Source organism: Amblyomma maculatum, chromosome 8, assembly GCF_055883805.1.
Source record: "Amblyomma maculatum isolate TAMU_Amacu chromosome 8, ASM5588380v1, whole genome shotgun sequence".
In the NCBI taxonomy this organism is placed as follows: Eukaryota; Metazoa; Arthropoda; class Arachnida; order Ixodida; family Ixodidae; genus Amblyomma; species Amblyomma maculatum.
In genome coordinates this window covers 103,575,655-103,594,990 of record NC_139351.1, presented here as the reverse complement: position 1 = coordinate 103,594,990, position 19,336 = coordinate 103,575,655, and the positions used below count along the sequence as shown (strand labels likewise).

The 19,336-nt window shown below is 44.5% G+C and overlaps 3 protein-coding genes across 3 annotated transcripts in view; 1 reads left to right on the top strand and 2 right to left on the bottom strand.

Annotated features, from left to right (window-relative positions):
- LOC146182062 (uncharacterized) overlaps positions 1 to 19,336 on the top strand; it is a 161,551-nt gene that overhangs the window by 129,124 nt on the left and 13,091 nt on the right. The gene's annotated exons all lie outside the window — the stretch shown is intronic.
- Positions 7,911 to 8,423, bottom strand: LOC146182065 (carbohydrate sulfotransferase 8-like). The gene has a single exon (XM_084575890.1). The coding sequence runs from the start codon at positions 8,421 to 8,423 to the stop codon at positions 7,911 to 7,913; it is 513 nt and encodes a 170-aa protein (XP_084432016.1).
- LOC146182064 (carbohydrate sulfotransferase 11-like) lies at positions 8,435 to 10,230 on the bottom strand. The gene is made up of 2 exons (XM_084575888.1): positions 10,138 to 10,230; positions 8,435 to 9,421 (listed from the first exon to the last, which is right to left on the bottom strand). The coding sequence occupies exons 1-2, from the start codon at positions 10,228 to 10,230 to the stop codon at positions 8,435 to 8,437; spliced, it is 1,080 nt and encodes a 359-aa protein (XP_084432014.1).

The following is a 19,336-nucleotide window of genomic DNA, read 5'->3' as shown; positions in this document are numbered from 1 at the left end:
AATCTGCGAGAGCTTTTACTGGAACCTACTAAGCATGTCGGCACGCTGAAGGTGACTGACAGCGTTTCAATTGTCGCAACCTCGCTAAACACGGGAAAGTAAGAATGTGGTCAAATGTGCAATAGACGTGGGGTAACTAACGGCCTTTCATGTGGGAATAAAATAAGGCATACGTGTGTGCATTTCTTCTCATCAGCGCAGGACAAAGAACAGCTGGCGACGCACGACGTGATGAGGAACGCTTCTTCTGCGCTAAGTACGCACTAACGCGTAGTCTAAGCATTAGGACGTTTTGTTTCGCGTGAACAATGCCTCCGCAAACTTCAGGTGCAATAGCGTCCCCACCCCGTCCCATTAGGCTGATACTCGCTAAATACGCTACGGAACCATATGCACGCCGCAAGATCGGAGTGGCCCTGAGAATTTTCGATTTATTTATTTATTTGTTTGTTTGTTTGTTTGTTTGTTTGTTTGTTTGTTTGTTTGTTTGTTTGTTTGTTTGTTTGTTTGTTTGTTTGTTTGTTTGTTTGTTTGTTTGTTTGTTTGTTTGTTGGTGAGCGACGTAGTGAGGGAGTGAGTGAGTGCGTTCGTGTGTTCGTGTGCGAGCGAGTGAAAGTGAGTGAGTGTAGTGAGTGAGTGAGTGAGTGAGTGAGTGAGTGAGTGAGTGAGTGAGTGAGTGAGTGAGTGAGTGAGTGAGTGAGGGAGTGAGTGAGTGAGTGAGTGGGTTGGTGAGTGAGTGATTGTGTTCGTGTGTTCGTGAGCGACTGAGAGTTAGTGAGTGCGTGCGTTCGTATGTTCGTGAGCGAGTGAGAGTGAGTGAGTAAGCGGAGTTAGTGAGTGAGTGAGTGCATGCGTGAGTGAGCGTGTGCGTGAGTGTGTTCATGTGTTCGTGAGCGAGTGAGAGTGAGTGCGTTCGTTCGTATGTTCGTGGGCTAGTGAGAGAGTGAGTAAGTGGAGTTAGTGAGTGCATGCGTGAGTGCATTCATGTCATCGTGGGCGAGTGAGAGTGAGCGGAGTGAGTGAGTGAGATATATATATATATATATATATATATATATATATATATATATATAGAGAGAGAGAGAGAGAGAGAGAGAGAGAGACTCACAGCTTCTGACCAACGAAATAGCATGTCAGATTCGGGCACGGTTGTAGACACTTCGCAGATTTTTGTGATTCTTGGTTATAATCATGTCAGTGGCGAAGAAAAGTAAATGCGGCACTTTATTAGCATGCACGCAATAATTAACATGAAAATATTAGTGAACAATCATAATTTATATTTGCTTTCTTCGAATAGTTTTGCTCCAGATAAAAAAAAAAAATCACTTTTAATAGCTCTGCCAATTTCCTTCATCACTCAAACGTTGGCCATATAGAGTAGAAGCGGCATGTATATGTTACTCTTATTGTTTTTTTTTTTTTTTTTGTGTCAGCTTGTACTGCAACATGAACCTCTGAAAAGTATTGTGGTGCGTTGAGGCACCTTTGAACTTGATTTCAGGCTTCGCCATCTTTTTGCGCATAACAGTATTTTGTCACAATTTAGAGCCACACGAAATTCTGGCAAATCCGGGGCAAATCGCATACACACAGCTGTAACTTCCTGCCTGATAGCGACTGAGAGAGTTGTGTACGCTTTCGAGGGCGTGAGCTGCGGTTCGCTTTAATTTATAATCCGATTTAGCCCGTTCCCCTTACAGCAGCGTGAGGGCACATGAATACGAGTAACTCCGCTTTCGGACATCGCGTAAGTTACCTCCAAGTTTTTCATCCCGCGAATATTCTTCAGACTAATCTGGGCCAAATCCTAAATGTCTTTTAAGACAATTCGCGTTATGCAGAGCTTTTTTTGTTTAAAAAGAGAGTGCATGCTTTTAATTCGTTGCAGAAATGCACAATAAATACCGGCCGAACCTGCGTTTAGATCGGGGAAGAGCAGCATAAATCAGAGCAAGTATACATAAAGGGTACTTTAGGTGAGCTGCTTTTCCGTTGCTAAGAGAAAATCAAAACGAAAGATAACGTAACTGGCTCTTTGTTGCCCGGAATGATATCCTAAGTACCACGTGCATTAAACGACCAAGAAAATAGCACGATTCAGAATTATATTGCCGATGTTCCAAAATAGAGCAGAATAAAAGAGCGGCTCCGCACGAACCAGAATCTTCGTTCGGGAACAGTGCCGTTTTCCTCCAACGTTTTTCTACTGAGTCCTCAACGAAGCTGGTTCAATTAAACCGCTATCTCCTATCGGGTTAATCGGCATTCTCGGTCGAACCTGGCGCTGTTTATCTTGGCCGTCGAAGGGAAAGTGCCGATAGAATTTCAAACTGTTTGCAAGAGTAAACAATGGGCGCTCGTGTTCACCAGTCGACCTCGTCGGTGTTTTCTATGGCTCTTAAATGAGTCAATTTTCAGCAGTAGCGATGCCGTGATGAATTCTGCTTTAGATTTCAATTATGATTCCGAACACACACGCACAGCCACTCGATGGGAAGAATGCACTCGCTTTCCTCTTTCACTCCTGTATGGTGTCCTTTCTCTATTTCATTCATTATTTTATACTTCTTTTCTTTTTTCTTTTTCTTTTTTTTGCAGTGGTAATAAAACCACGTGCCTCAAATTAAAGCGAAGATGAACCTGAAAAAAAAAAAAAGGCCAATATTTTAATGGCGACGTGTTCTACAGCATTCTCTCTTTTGTCGGCTACGGCGGAACGAAGGACGGGAGGTTCGTGAAAGCCCTGTCGTAGTCCGCGCGGGCGTGCTTGTCGGGTTGGTGAAAAGTGTGTCAGCCATTGTGGAGCCTTGTTTACAAAAGAAGGGGACCAGACTCGCGTCCGGTGCCTTTCCGTTTTGCTCGTACGTGTAGCTCGTGTGTCCGAGTATTCGGCTTGTCGGGTTTCTTTTTTTTTTGTTCCCCTCACTTTTGCTTTCTTTCGCTCGCTTAACTGTGACCGTGAGCGCGCTTCCGTGCCGAGCATTACTCACTGGTGCTTGCCGTTCACCAAATGGACATCGAGTCCTTCGCTACACCGACTCCGATAGAAATGAGCCATATTTTGGTTTTATTACTTGCAATTATATTGCTAAGTCGTGATGTTAATGCTCTCCTTGTTGGCGGCCGCGACCACAATAACGGCGTAGCTATGGACAGCTTTCAAAGCTTCTTCGTGTACCACTATCCGATGTACTTTCCTACACATCAAAAGCAGGGAACAGTGGACCACGTGTGCTGAAAAACAGGGTGTGCGTGCGTATGTGCAGTTTTTCTGCAGCACGGAGAGTGCTAGCGTAATTTGTGACACGTGTAAAGTTCACGGACACAACGGAAGGTCGCACATTTTATAGATCTCGGCTTCAAAAGGGTAACACAAGAACAGTGGCCATGAGACACGAGCTATAACAATGTTTTGCCAGGCTTTAAAGGGCAGATAATAAAAGCGCCAGTTACAGCGTGTAAGATGCAATCAGAAATCTCGGCAACTAGTCTGTAAAATGAAATGGGCTGAGGGCGCATAGGAGAGTATAAACGAAAACAAGAAAAACGAAATGTAAAACTATTGTATTAGTTTCGAGGTATATTAAACGATGAAGACCCACGCTTGTAGTTTCGCGTGCTTTATTGCTAAGTTCCGCTTTGTCAGGCATCTGAACGCTCACGCATTTCTTGATGGACAAAGTACTTGATCTCTTGATTGAGGACAATCGCCGACATGACATTCAATGCCTTTTTCAGCCATCTGTATGACGTAAATTCTCCTCTTTCAAAATCGTCTCGTTCATACTTTAGTTTTTCATTAAACTTCCTTTCTTTTCGCCTCACTGTTTGCCTATCCTTTTGTTTTAATTATGCATCGTCCAGTAGTTGAGCTCATTTGTCATTTTTGTTCTTTCGAACTAAGCTATACAGCAAGCCCTCAAAGTTTTTGCACTAACTGCCTACTTGTGTACACACAGTTCACCGCATTGCTTCATGCACAATTATTAGCGTAATGCAACTTTTCCCTTCTACTACGACGTCCCTCATAGCCAATGTGTCGCTTCGAGATGTTAAACGCCCTTTAAGGCTTTTTTTTTTTTTTCGATGGTCTAGACGACCACTGAGAAAGGAATTTTACGCACATAAATGCTGTATGGGCTAACATCATTTGTAGCAGTGCCTACAACGCAACTTTGAACTCTGGTACCAGGCTGTATAATGCATTTGCGAAATACCAGGTAGAGTGCGTTTGAAAAGGCCTATATGATTGGTTTTTGTAATGGCTCGAACTGCTGAACTCCGCCTCACTTCAGGCTTGCGAATCTTGATTTTGTCGGCTTCTTGCTTCAGTTTTCCTAAAAGTGAAGGGAGCAGTTTCCGCAGGTTTCTACATCGAGCGAGTGTAAGCGGCAGTATTGACAATAATACGGCAGACATTATCCGCTCAGGCATATTGCGGTGCGCAAGTAGCTACTGCGTTCTATTACTGGCCATGTGTCCCGGATTTATCGGCAAATTCCATTTAAATGCGAAGACAATCGCTCTTAGAGAGTATTCAGGGCAAATTAAATAGCTGGTATGGTTTATATTAGTCGTAGAGCTCTGCGCTAGAACGGGTTTCAAAGTCACTTCGGTTTACAAATGTCACGCAGGTAGGCTTTCGGGCCCACAGTTTGCCTTCTTCAAGCACTGTTCTCCCCTTTATAGGTCCCTGAAAATGCATTACCACAAAATAAAAAAAAATATACGTACAACTTAAGTAAAACATAAATGTGCATATCAGCAATGTTTGTTAAACTTATATCTCTAGCATCCTATGTGGTACAATTAGAGTGCTTTGATCATAAATAATAATACTAATGCAATAATCATACCAAAGAGCTCTGCGTAGAACGAGCGGTCGAAGTCGGGTTCACAAGGTCAAAAGAAACCGAACAAGGGCTGAGGGGGAGCGTATCAGTCCACTAGCCAGCGTTTCGACAAGTCAATCTATCAAAACGTTGGTGTGCGGATTAAGGCTCCCCCTCAAACCTTCTTTGGCTGCCGTTGGCATAGAATCCTGCACGCAGGACACCGGCTTGTGTTCTTTAACTGAAAAAAAAAATTTCCAGAAAAAGCGCGCACCTGCTAGCTTAGGTACAGGAGTTTTATATTGCTCGGGTGCAAGCTTTGTGTTGTTTTCATTTCTTTTAGCAGTCTCTGCGGGCTCTTGAAAAGCCGCCAGTTTACTCTGAAAACGAGCAGCCTGTTCGAGCTGACATGGTGATTCCGAAAAAAAAAAAAAAAAAGAAGGATGTTTGCGCTCTGCCATAAGAAAATGGCCGCACGTGATGAGAAACTGGATTTTAAATTGCATTTCAAATGTCAAGGTTCTCCCTATGTAATGGGTAGCGCCTTTCCCTATTACCTTTAAATCCAGGACGGCCTGAAAGCAGATATTGGTGAACATTTATCCAAAAACAATCGATGACTCTAGGTTTTATATTTAGATAAATATTCCATACAAAAAAAGAACTTGCAATCTTATTTCCGTAGTCTGTGCATGCATATCGGTTATGTAGCATAGCTAGTGCTAACAATGTGTTCCATCTTTGAGCTGAGATGAAAACATTTATTTCATCTATGAGCATAAAATTAGTTTAATTTCAATCGTTTAAAAAAAACACCGGAAGTTTCTTCCGACTCCATTTTTACAGTGGTATAGTGTCCTATTGTACTGAATATAAACAAGCACGGTATGATTAGGTGCTTGCCTTGGGTAAGAATCAACAATAGAAGAACGGTTGATTGGGCGAGTTGGTGAACCATGATGGACAGTAATGTTAGTGCGCAACAAAGACGAGACAAAGAGGAGAAGTGGACAACGACGGCGCAGAACTGACAACTGATTTAATGGAAGAACGGAAGAGCATATATATACACACACTTGGTGCACCCACATGCGCATAGTCAAAATTTATAAAAATATATCAGCATATGTAAAACTCCCCCATCACGTTGTGAAAACTGCCGACGCACTATCGTTTGTGCAGCATGGTCATCTCTTTTTCTGTCAATGCGACGAACGTTTTACTAACACAAACATTTTGCTTCCGGTTAATATGGAAAGCCTTGGCGATTTCTCGAGCAGTCTGGTCTTTATGAAGAAATAGTGTATTAGTATCAACAAAGAAAGGTACACACTCACACGCGTTACAATGTTTTGCTAAGTTTGTTTCATTCTTTTTTATAGATTGTGCATGTTCCATCAGCCTAATGTTGATGCAACGGTCTGTCTGCCCAATATACGTACTGCCGCAGGACAGTGGTATTTGATACACTACACCCATCCTACAACTAATGAAACTCTTGGCGTGATTAACCTGGCATCTGTTCTTGCTTCTTGTGCCCCCCAGCTTTCTTTGAACGGCTGCACCTACCTTGCCAATCTTATCAGGGGCTGAAAACAACACCTGTTCGCCATATTTTGCGCCTACTTTTGTAAACCGATGTGAAAATGCATGTATATAAGGCACGACTGCAATTTTATTTCTTTCATTTTTTTTCTTTCTAGCTGACCGGAACACTTCAGAGAACGCAGAACCTTATCGGCACTAGCTAGAAGCACTGAGTCTGGATACCCAGCCTCCCTACATCTATTAGCTTGGATTTCAAGGCTATTAAACATTTTATGAGCACAAGACTTATTGACAGCCATCCTAAAACAAGCTATTACTATTCCAGATTTAACGCGTTTGGAGTGAAATGACCAGTAGTTTAAAAGGGGCTTTACACTGCTAGGACAGTACTGCCAACACACATGATTCATATTAAAAGTCAACTTTAAATCTAAAAATTGCAATACATTTTTCTGAGGAACCTCAAAGGTGAACTACAGTCCTGTATTATTCCGAGCAAAAATGTCAAGGATCTGCGGTACACTTACAGCATCCAAGGATCTAACTAAAACAATTAAAGCATCTACGTATCGGAATATACGAATGATCTTTCCGGTTAGGTCGCTCTCTATTTTTCTGTCGACATAGCTTAGATAAATATTGCTGAGAACAGGGGCTACTTTAGCGCCTATACACACACCAGACTTCTGCATTGAGAGAAAAAAAAATGGCCATGCTGCACAATCGATAGTGCGTCGGCAGTTTTCACCACTTTCGTATGATGGGGGGCGTTTTACATGTGCTGATATATTTTTATAAATTTTGACTATGCGCATGTGGGTACACCGTGTGTGTATATATATGCTCTTCCGTTCTTCCATTAAATCAGTTGTCAGTTCTGCGCCGTCGTTGTCCACTTCTCCTCTTTGTCTCGTCTTTGTTGCGCACTTACATTACTGTCCATTAAGAATCAACGCTAGAAAAAAAAACAATTATGTTAGAGGTACGTGTAGCACTTCGCGGTCTCATCAAGCAGTCATTATTCAACTACAATAAAAACTGTCTCTTTCTCCTAATAATTATTATGCAATATATTAGCTGAGTGTTTGAAATCATTGCACCTTTTTTTATTATTATTATTAAAGTCATCAAGAATAGAGTGCTGTGGGCGGAGTATTCAACATAGAACAAGCGTTAGAAAGCGAATCAAATTTGCATTTCTTGTCAAGTTATCAGCATTTTTCATATCGCTCACCACTCTTCGCTTTTATGAACACCCGATACCATCTCATCTTCACGTCGTCAGACGGCCAAGTCGTCATTTCACTGTGGGTGAAGTTTTTTAAGGCACAGTGCTTTCAGCCTCTTACTCAACCTGCTAAATAACTGGCAGAGTCAATCGCTTGTTCCAAACAAACTCACCAGTTGGTCAGCTCTGTTCTTTCCTGGTAGCACGGAATTTAATTTGCGCACAGCACAGCTCACTTGGCAATAAACGTACGCGCCCTCAGCTGGCGCGAGTGTACGTCCACGCAGACTAACTTCTCGCTACGAGGCTGCTCTCGCACTAGAGTTGACCACATTGAGGTACTCGTCCGCACTATAATTAAACATCGCGAAATCGATCGCATATATGTCACACAGCCTCTGCACTTTCGACTTGGGCAAGCTCCTGAAGTAAGCCAGAGTCATGTCCTTGGTATCACTTGGTCCCTTGTTGGCCCACAGCTGAGATTCATCGGGTAAGCCCAGCGCGCGGTACATCTCCGCCACGTCCTCCAACGTCCCAATGAAGTCGTAGGGCACAATACACGGCTCGCAACGGTCGGCGTACAACTGCCAGTGCAAGTCGTAGCGTGATGGCTCGATGCTGAGCAAGAGGTCGACGAACTCCTCAAAGGTGATGAGATCTTTCGTCGTGTCCACGTTTCTGAAGCCTCTGTACTTAACCATGGCGTTGTTCCAGTACTTGTGGTAGAAGTACCTGCCGGTCGCCACACTTCTTCGCGTCTTGTCTTCGAAGAAGGACACGAGTCGTTCAAACGGTTGTCGCACGAACATAATTTTTCTCGCTACGAGGCTGCTCTCGCGCTAGAGTTGACCACATTGAGGTACTCGTCCGCACTGTAATTAAACATCGCGAAATCGATAGCGTATATATCACACAGCCTCTGCACTTTCGACTTGGGCAAGCTCGTGAAGTAAGCCAGAGTCATGTCCTTGGTATCACTTGGTCCCTTGTTGGCCCACAGCTGAGATTCATCGGGTAAGCCCAGCGCGCGGTACATCACCGCCACGTCCTCCAACGTCCCAATGAAGTCGTAGGGCACGATACACGGCTCGCAACGGTCGGCGTACAACTGCCAGTGCAAGTCGTAGCGTGACGGCTCGATGCTGAGCAAGAGGTCGACAAACTCCTCAAAGGTGATGAGATCTTTCGTCGTGTCCACGTTCCCCAAGCCTCTGTGCTTAATCATGGCGTTGTTCCAGTACTTGTGGTAGAAGTACCTCCCGGTCGCCACGCTCCTTCGCGTCTTGTCTTCGAAGAAGGACACGAGTCGTTCGAACGGATGTCGCACGAACATAATTTTGAACGCGTGAGCCAGAGTAGTCACATTCACGTCGTTCCTGTACAGCGTGAAGGGAAGGCCCATATTCTTGTAAGCGTAGTAGTGCATATTGGAATCGCTGTACATTCCTCGATGGCTCTCGTTTAGGCTTAACAAGAGAGTCTTGAGACTCGTGTTGGCGACCTTGGGAATGGAGCAGTAGAGTACGCTACGGTTGTTTTTCGGATTCACGGCATAAAGTAGCTGCTTGTAGGTCCAGTAAATGTCCTGCAACGCAGTTTCCATTGTCTTGTTTTTCTCCGCCAACTTCTTCATTTTTTGCTCAGCGTAGCCTCGACAGAAATGACGCACGTGTTCAGTGAGGCTACGGACTTCCATAGTCGTTCCTGAGGTACTTTTCTGTGGCGGTACTTCGCTGACAACCTGTGATACGCCTCCTTTCTGCACGGAAAAATACTTCGTGCGTGTCGAAGCGTGGAGCCGGGGCAGCTGTGGAAGTAAAGCAGAAATGATGTACGAATACATTTAGGCACACACAGAGCGCGACACGCTTCTAATGCGGTCGCAGTAGAAGCCTAGGAATTCGTTTTTTTTATTGTTATTTTCGGCATCTGAAAGTGTATGCCAATAAGATCATGGAAGATGGCGTATGCGGTTGTCCTAATCAGCAGTACATTTCTACACGTTCTCATCCATGTACAAATTGCATTCACTGGTAACAGCTCATCAGATTGCCAGGAGCCCGGAATGTTGTGGCAGGTATTGTACCGGCACTGTTTGAAGAGAGCACTAAAAAAAACAATGCACGCAAGACTGAATAAAAATATCGATCTCTCGTATTATTCGTTATTGACTCTCTATTTTCTTCAATGCTTACAAATGCAACCTTATCGACTGTTTATTGCCTGTTCCTCACTGAGCCGAATATAAACTTCACCCTATGTTGTACATTACCTTGCTCGCGAGCTTAATGCGACGCTATAGCTTTGTATGAACCGGAAGAAAGGCTGTGTTTACCTAAAAGAAAATATAGTACCACGATGACAGAGCGTGTGGTGGTGCAGAGGCCTCGGGTGGTCATGCGGGGCCACCAACCAACCACTGGTGCATTGCGGGGGCAGAACCAGTTCCAAGCACTTTGTTCACATGCTCAGTAATCTCAGCAGTAAGTAAATGAAGATAAAGAAACATTTGTTTGCTCTTACCTTCATGAAAAACGACGTCAGCACCAGGAACAGCCCACAAAGGCATAGGCACGTCAACGTCAGTCGTCGACACCTGGATGGTCTTCTGTTCATCTTTCAGTGCACTGTTACTTCAGCACAGCGGTTGAAAAACAACTAGAGAAGCATTTCACTAGGTTCGTTCCAGGGCACATTTATTTTAGGTCTTCAATAGCGATCATGACAGTGTACACCCAGCTCGGACATCTCCCCACTGAAGGCTGTCGTCGTAGTCCAGAAGATAGTGTGCAAGCACTTCCGATTTATCGTAGGCGATATTCCTTTGCTGTACAGGCGAAGCTGCCGACTGCTTGAACAAAGCTCAGTCCGCATGTTCCTTGGTAAGGCTGTTGCCACCGGCTCAGCATCAGAACTAGTGGGGCCTGTTCCATGTGTTTGCGCAAGACGTATTCTCCACGCCGCGGCGACCGAAACGAATTGGCGCTATTCGATCATTGCAGTCCAGCGTAACACGTCGCGTGGTCAGCTCGTTCGTCAATGCGTTCCAGCATTGCTGCTAGGCGCCCAATCTTCGCCGCATTCTTCTCAACCTATCTTTACCCGTCTCCACTATCACGCAGTCACCACCAGTCACGCGCAGTTTGCAGACTGTCCGTCGTCTCTGATGAGATAGACTCATCCTGGGATCTTTCCTCTTCAGGCAGTCGATTTTCTGTCTCGCCAACGAGATGCAGACCTCAAAAAGCGTGCCGGCGGAGTCCCTCAATTCTTCTTCCCACCTGTGTCACGAAGCAGAGACACCTGGGGTTCTCCCGCCCAGATCGTGTCTCCAACTGCGGCGCTTTTTTTTTTCTTTTTCTTTGCTGGATAGAGAGCGCGCAGATGACCACGCCGTAGTTCGCGCCCTGGGCCTGCAGCGGCGACGGAGGCGGCGGCGGAGGTAGAAGCGAAGGCGGCAGCTGTGGCAGCTTGTGCCAAGACGCGCGGAAAAAGGAACCAAGAAACTAAACTAAAATGGCGCAGAAACAGCCCTTACGTTATGTCTAACTCATAACACCGCCCGCTCTCCTCCTTCTCTCTGTCTCGTGCCCCAAGGACTGAACCTTTTCCGGCTCGCGTCTCTCCTTGAGTGCGCTTTTTTTGTTACTCCGATGAGCCGGCATAGGAGCGCGCGGCAGGAGACACGGGGCTCTTTACCCGAAAGCCGCTTTTCAATCGGTGCCGAGCCGTCGAGACCCAACCCGCGGCCCTTGTATGCGCTCCGCCTCGTCAGTACGGTGCAGTGTGCTGTGGTACCATACCTGACGTCAGGCAGTATAGGGGCATTCAAGTGACGTCACGGGCGCTACATTGTGGTGAAGAGTCCAACTTCAGCTGGTCAAGCCAGAGCATGCGATAATAAAAAGATTAGATATGCTTGCAGACTTTAGTCGTTTACATGCACGACAAAATGGCCTCCACTGTGACATTGGTGCATGCTCCTTATTGGGCTGAATCTACCAAGCATTCAGCGAAAGAAAAAAGTCCCGTGTAGCTCTCGTGCTGTCTTTTAGTGCTGTTTTCTTAACATGAATGGATGACAGCTTGGACAGACAACTGAGTACGTCATTGACCCGAAGATTGACGCATCATTGTCGCCAACCTATGTCTGACTGTTTTCGTATGAAACCGCTCATTCATTAATTAATGAGCCGCGACTGATTTCGAAAGGGTGCATGGGGTTAATTAAATTTGGCATACGTTCTTCGCCTCACTCGTACGAAGAAAATAAATGCAGTTTTCGAAAGCTGGCGCAGATTTCTGCCAATCGGCGACTTGATTTAGGATCGGACGACTTACATGTAATTGTTTTCTTTTTTTTTTTTTTGCGTTGATTTCGTTGCACGTCGTCGCTTTAGTGTGAGTTCGTATGGAGCCCTTAACGGCGTTCTTTCTTTTATTTTTTCTTAGTGAGTGTTCGAGAGCCCTTTAATCTCTTCGCTTCAGATCAAAGTGTGTGGTAGACGACTTAAAAGTAGCCTAGTTAGCTAGCTTACATTTCCCCCCTCTCTCTCTCTCTCTCTCTCTCTCTCTCTCTCTCTCTCTCTCTCTCTCTCTCTGTAAGGCCTCGGCTGTCTCTATGTAGGTTGTTGAGCCTTTCTCAGCCGTGTAAGGCTCTGCATATCGTGTACGATACAGACTGCAAGAGGTACAAATTTCCTTTAATTTATTCCTTCGAAAAAAAAAATCAGATTTTTTCGGTAATATATAAATCCCGTTTGCGATAGGATTTGATTACATTAAAGAGTCAGCAGCTAAAAATAAAAGCAAAATTCTGCAAAGCAGCTCTTTACAACAGGCTACCTTTTTGGCTTAGTAACCTACAATTAGGAAACCTTCACCGCGACATTAGCAAACATTAAAATTCTTCACAAATTTTCTCTTCATTCACTGCGCATGTGTAAATATATGTAGGCTCTTTTATACTTGAAAATATTCAGCAGTTATTCTGGTATGTTAAAGTTGATCATGTAGTGAATTTAGTTTAGCTGGTAGGTTGGTTGGTTCATAGGAAGGGAAAGGCGCAGTATCTGTCACACTTGCTCTGTGGACACCTGAACCGCGCCGTAAGGAAAGGGAGGAAGGTGGGAGTGAAAGTGGAAAGTGAGAAAGAGGAGCCGTAGTGGAGGGCTACGGAGTAATTTCGACCACCTGGGGATCTTTAACGTGCGCTGACATCGCACAGCACACGGACGCTGTGTGAATTTATATGAGCACCCAGAACGACCAGTCGACAACTTCGACGAACGCTGCATGCTAATAGACAGAAGCATATATGCGTAAAGGAAGGGCAACGCTTCTGCGTTCTCGCTGCGTTTGAACGCTGAGAAGAGAGTTTGTGCAGCGCTTCTTCAGAAATCACGCCGTTCTATTTTCGATGCCATTCGCGGTATTTGCGTACACTCCCTCTTCCACCGTGTTCGAAGTGAGAGAAGAGGGCTTTTCTCCCGCGAAACGGAAGAAAAAGGGAGGCCTTTCGAACGAAAGCGGTTGCGCTTCCTCTGCTATACAAAACGTTCGTGAACGCCACAGGGCGTGAGGCACGCAAGCTACTTTGATTTATATGACCATCTTCTCCGGCTCTCGGAGATGACGCTGCGGCGAAGTGCATTTCCACCTATCACGCGCGCGCTTGCGTCCGGTGTGTGGCTCAATATCGGGACGGGGAAAAAAATGTTTGTTGCAGGTGGCCCTGAAGAAGAAAGAATCCCTTATCTCGTGAGGTGGCAGCCCGGTTTCAGGAGCGATTCCTGCGCCTACGACTGTACTTCAAAGCGACAACATTTAAGTTCAGTCTATAGGCACAGGAATCATTCCTGAAGACAGCGTTAAAGGCCCCATTCCAAAATAAAAAGTATGGGCGATGCTTAAACCCCGCCTTCAATGGTATGACACGATAGCCTAGGCTACCATCCCACATATATAAAGCACCGCTTCAACCAAGCCGTATGAAAGTGCCCGTATGGCCTATAATGGTAACGTGAACGCAAGGTTCCTCCCAGTCGGAAAAAAAAATAGCTACAGAACATTTTATTTTCTCACGACATAGCTTGTTTGCGGTTTCTAACAGTTGCCTTCCTCTGACAACACCGATTTGTGCAGTAGCATCAGAACATTCTGTAGTTACAACAGAAAGTACTACAGAACTACAGACCACAAAAGAGTACTACAGAAAAGAAGTCTCCAGTATATTAGTACTGGCTAGTACTACATACTACGAAAGACTTTGACGTTTACGATAGAAATTTGTTCGTAAATGTCAGAACTGCAAATGTTTTGCCGTATTTTTAACATAGTTCTGTAGTTCTCTTTTCTTTTTTTTTTTCGAATGTGCTGGCAGGCTGATCCTGATATCACCCTCCCATATGAAAGGAGAGGCCTGAGTTAGTAGCTCCTGCGACGTCTGGCAACCTTACGCCCAGTAAGTGCTCGGCCATGTTAGCTGCCAGTTACCTCTTGGCAGCGCCAGGCTCGTGATGTTTCGCTCACAGCGCCAAAGCCGGTTTTTGTGGTGAACAGGGTGCCTAACGTTATTGCGTTGAAATCCGCCGTCTACATTGCCCGCGTTGTCAGCGTCGGATTTGTAACTGTTGTCGGCATGAGCGTTGTGAGCGAAAAATCATGATGGCCATGGCTAGCTGAACATCACATGGTTGAATACTGTCGTATGGTTGAGAATAACTGCCTGGGGGGCGAGTTGGTGCATGATGGAATTCAACGGCGGCGCAACACGGAAACGGACACAGACAAGAAGGGGACACCACATGCGCACACTACCAACTATTTATTAAACGGAAAGGTGGCATATTTATACGTCCATCTCAAGCATCACACTCATCGCCACAGTCCGCTCCAAACCCAACACGTGAACTCCGAGCAGCACCAACAGGAAATCAGACAAGATATTTCTAACCTCAGTAGATAAACTATCAAAAAAAAAAAAAAAAAAAAAATTAATAAATAAAGGAAGGCAGGCCATATCTCATAGCAAATGCAGTCTGGACCGAAAACAGCAGAGTAAGACATTAGAAGCGACCAGCCCGAACCCTAACAAATAAAAAGTAAAACGATAAAACAATCGTAGCAAAAGCAGAGTCAAAACAGTTAAGCAAAAGCAGTCAGAACCCTAAGCCAACAACAAAAGATGATCGTAGCACAAGCAGAGTAAAAAAAAAAAAAAAAAAAAAAAAAAAAAAAAAAAAAAAAATGAAGCAACAGCAGTAAAAGAAACTAGGCCAACAACAACAAAAGACGATCATAGCAAAGGCCGAGTCAAACAAAGGAAGCAAAAGCAGTCAAAAACCTAAACCAACACCAACATTTGTAGCTCAAGGAGAGTTAAAGAAATGAAGCAAAAGCAGTCAAACACAATCGTATACCAAAGGCATAGTCAAAAAAGGGGGGGAGGGGGGGGGGGGGGAAAAAACAGTCAGGAACCTAAAAGCAACTAAAAACGATCGTAGCAAAAGCAGAGTCAAAACAAAAGAAAACAACAGCGGTCAAACCTAAAACAACAGCAACAAAAAGCACAGGTAGCAAATGCAGAATCAAACGGGCGACGAAATTAACAACCCGCCTAACTAAACATCACAAGGCCGTTGAAAATTCCGGGCTTAAAGTCGCACAATGCAAACCGTCACAAAAAATTATCAAGGAATGAAACTTCATTTCTACGAAGGGATACAGACGAGTCGCTAACGCAAATGCTACCCTTCTTTTTGATCATGAAGGCTTCAAGAATTTCCCGTGCCACCTGATCGCGACTCCTGCCCAGAATCCTTATACCGTTAAGCATTGGCTCACAGTTGCAATCTTTGCAATGGGTAGGCAAATGTAACCCGCCTCCGTTTTCTAACGATTTCTCATGCTCCCGTGCTCTGTCGTTAATACAGCGACCCGTCTGGCCTATATAGACCCCTCCACACGTCAGTGGGATTTCGTAGACCACTCCGACGGCACAGGAACAGTAATGCTTGCCGTGCCTCTTTTCGCACAGGGGTTTCTTCTTCTGCCCGATTTTCGAGCACAAACCGCTCAGCTTTTTGGGCGCGGAGAAAACGACAGGTACGTCGTACCGGCCGGCGACTTTCTTCAAGTTATGTGCCACTCGGTGAATATAGGGGACCACTTGTGGTCGCCTTGATCCCGGCTTAGCATGGGATTTCTTCTTCTTCCCTTTTATTTTTTGTAGGAGGGTCTCCGCTACGCTGCAAACAACAGAACACGGGAAACCAGCCATTCGAAGTCTTTCGATCTGATTATTGAAACTAGCCTCAGCCATGTGAGCACAAGACTTAAGTAGTGCGGACTCTAGGCAAAGCGAAGCGATCGCCCTTTTTTTGACTCTTTTGACTCTGCTTGTGCTACGATCATCTTTTGTTGTTGGCTTAGGGTTCTGACTGCTTTTGCTTAACTGTTTTGACTCTGCTTTTGCTACGATTGTTTTATCGTTTTACTTTTTATTTGTTAGGGTTCGGGCTGGTCGCTTCTAATGTCTTACTCTGCTGTTTTCGGTCCAGACTGCATTTGCTATGAGATATGGCCTGCCTTCCTTTATTTATTAATTTTTTTTTTTTTTTTTTTTTTTTTTTTTTTGATAGTTTATCTACTGAGGTTAGAAATATCTTGTCTGATTTCCTGTTGGTGCTGCTCGGAGTTCACGTGTTGGGTTTGGAGCGGACTGTGGCGATGAGTGTGATGCTTGAGATGGACGTATAAATATGCCACCTTTCCGTTTAATAAATAGTTGGTAGTGTGCGCATGTGGTGTCCCCTTCTTGTCTGTGTCCGTTTCCGTGTTGCGCCGCCGTTGAATTCCTTTCTGTCGTATGGTTGTCTTGCGTTACACGACCACGTGACGCGGCCGACTTCAGCAGGGACTGCCAACTGTCGGGTGGTCTTTCGCACAATGCGGTTACTTGCGGCACTATGCCTAAGATTATATGAAACTAAAAACTAACATAAAAAAATTCCAAGAGCTACTTCGCTGTAACGGAAATGTGTAGAATATTCTTTTGATGTTATATTTAATGGTTCTTATAGTAATTGTTGCTAATTGCATCATGGTTTTTACAATTGTATCCCCCCCCCCCATGTAATACCCTCCTTTGGAGGGCCTTTAGGGGTAACCTGAATAAATAAATATGAGAGATAAGGTTAGCACAAGTGAAGTTATTAGTGGGCAAGTGAGTTGCAAAGGACGTGTCAGTGAATGAAATTCCGCAAGGACGGAGCATAAGTGTGTCCCTGATTTTTCTTCTTTTTTATGGATGAATACTTTACCACATTTCCGATACCGCATGTTTTCGTCTGCCCACTTCTCTCTTTTTCGAATTTTGCCTTTATAGGTTTTGCTTCTTTTCACTCCCTCTTCCGCAAAGCGTGCGGATGCATTCCGCTAATCTGGGGCTGTTACATTCCATTCTACTTCGGGTGCTGCTTTGGACTCTTTATCACTTTCTTTTTCCTATTGCAACCTTTTTCAGTTCTTTTTCACACAGCAAAGCTATTCTACCTCCCACTTATGCATTGCTGTGTCACCTTTTAGGGAACTGTCAACGAAATTGAACAAAAACTTAAGGTATACATTGGTTTGAGGTAGTTGGTTCGCAGCAATGTTTGAAAACAGAAAACCGGCGCGGGTGAAACCAGGATAAAAAGGAAAGTAAACCAGCGGGAGTTGATAGTTGGCGCCAGTCCGGTTGGTTCACGTTCCTTCTTGTCGATCCTTGTGCCATTCGCGCCAGTTTTCTGTTTTCAAACAAGGATGTTGTTCGCACCCCATCTGTTGTATTATATTCACAATGAGTTTTATATAATCTGTTGATAATGCTATCCGGCCCCCTTGTTTCTTTTTTGGTTTCTCCGGGTCAAGATTGTCGGCCGCCCTTTGTCAAACTGTATTTGGTCGTAGTATAAGGCCCCTTGATTGTCACGTGAGTTTTGACATAAATTGTGCTGCGGTTTTCCTCGAAAATAAAGTTGTCAGTTAGCGCCTGTCCTGTCTACATCTGTGTTGTCCCCGTCTCTTTTTTGCGCTATGTCTTCAAGAAAGGTCTAAAAAGCTGCAAAGTTTAAAAAAAAAAGACATCCATATCTGCTTTGCTCACGCTGGAGTTATAGGCGGTGCTGAAATATGACACGTCTCAATTCAGCGTCTCCGTACTGTTACATCGTTAACCTGAGACTTGCACCTTCATAGCCTGCTCAGAGAGTAAGAAGAACCACTTTAACCACGCTTAACTATTCTTGGTATTAAATCTAATTTTGTTTTTGTTTCTTTATTCGGGGAATTTACGAGCACATAACTAAGACAGGAATCAAACAAGCGCGTAGCGACTCAGAAGCAAATGTAAAGCAAAAAAAAAAAAAGAGCATATCACGTAGCGACAGTGATTCAGTGAGCACTTCTATATACGATACCTATACAAGAATATAACGGGCGAATTTGGGCCACGGAAGCCCGCCCATGATGGCCGAGTATACACGGAAGCGAAAGTACAGAGGGGGGGGGGGGGGGGGGGGGGGGGTCAAAGGTTCCCCAGGCCGCAGGTTTTGCTTCTGGTCAGCATATTCTAACACATGAGATCCCATTAAAGCTATAAGTTATCTCAGAGGTTACAATAATGCTTCTTCTACCCTCCACATGTATTTTGAGATTTTGGGCCGTAGTAGCTGACTGACTATACTGCTCAGAAGCAGACCCTGTGTCCTGGGAACTTTTGATCACCCCTGTACATCCGTGCTGTGTGGGATTTAGGCGCGGTTCAGAAACTACAGGTAGTGACAGTTATTCTGCAGTCGTCCACTATATGTACGGTGTATCTTCATAGCGGGTATTCCTCTTTGGGAAATTGAACATGTCCACCATACCAAATATATTAGTGTGATTGCACTAATCCGGAGGTTCAGAGTCTGGTAAAATCGTCTAACGTTCGTTTGTTTGCGCGCGTGTAGTGATTTCACACTAAAAAAGGAAAGGCAACCATCTGAGCGTATTCGAACCAGTCTGTTTCGAACGAGGATATATTCGAGTTCAGTAGCCAAGTTGCTTTACCACTGTGTTATTACTTTTTTTTTTTTTTTGTATTGTTACCGCACTCAAAATATACAATATTTACACTCGTACCGTCAGCCGTGTTTGACTTCACGTGACTGAAATTTCGTTAATAATTCTAAGGTTTCAATGCGCAGGAGCCAGTGAGGACCTGATGATACAAGTTTTATAACTTCACAATATCTTACAAAAGTTACCCTAAATTATTCTCTGACTGACCATGTGTCGCGTGACGAACCGCCACTTCTGCTTCGCCATATACTACTATGCCGGCCCAAAGCCCTTGCAAGAATCAGTTCAGTTCAGTTTATTCGTTCAGTTGTGGCCGACTCTTCGTAACCCTATAAACCATATTATGCCAAGCTTTCCGGCCTTCCACTAACTTTCTAGTGTCATATAGATTCATATGCAATGCCTCGAGGATGCCATTTATACGCATTCGCTGCCCGCCCCTTCTCGTGTGTCCCTCAATCTCCCCCAGCATCAATGTTTTCTCTAACCCCTCCTCTCTTCGCATCAGATGAACAAAGTATCTTAGCTTTCTCATTTTTTTATGATTTTATATATTAAAAGTTTATAATTTTGTCTTCCGATAAGCATTCAGGGTTTCTGGTCGCCAATATCA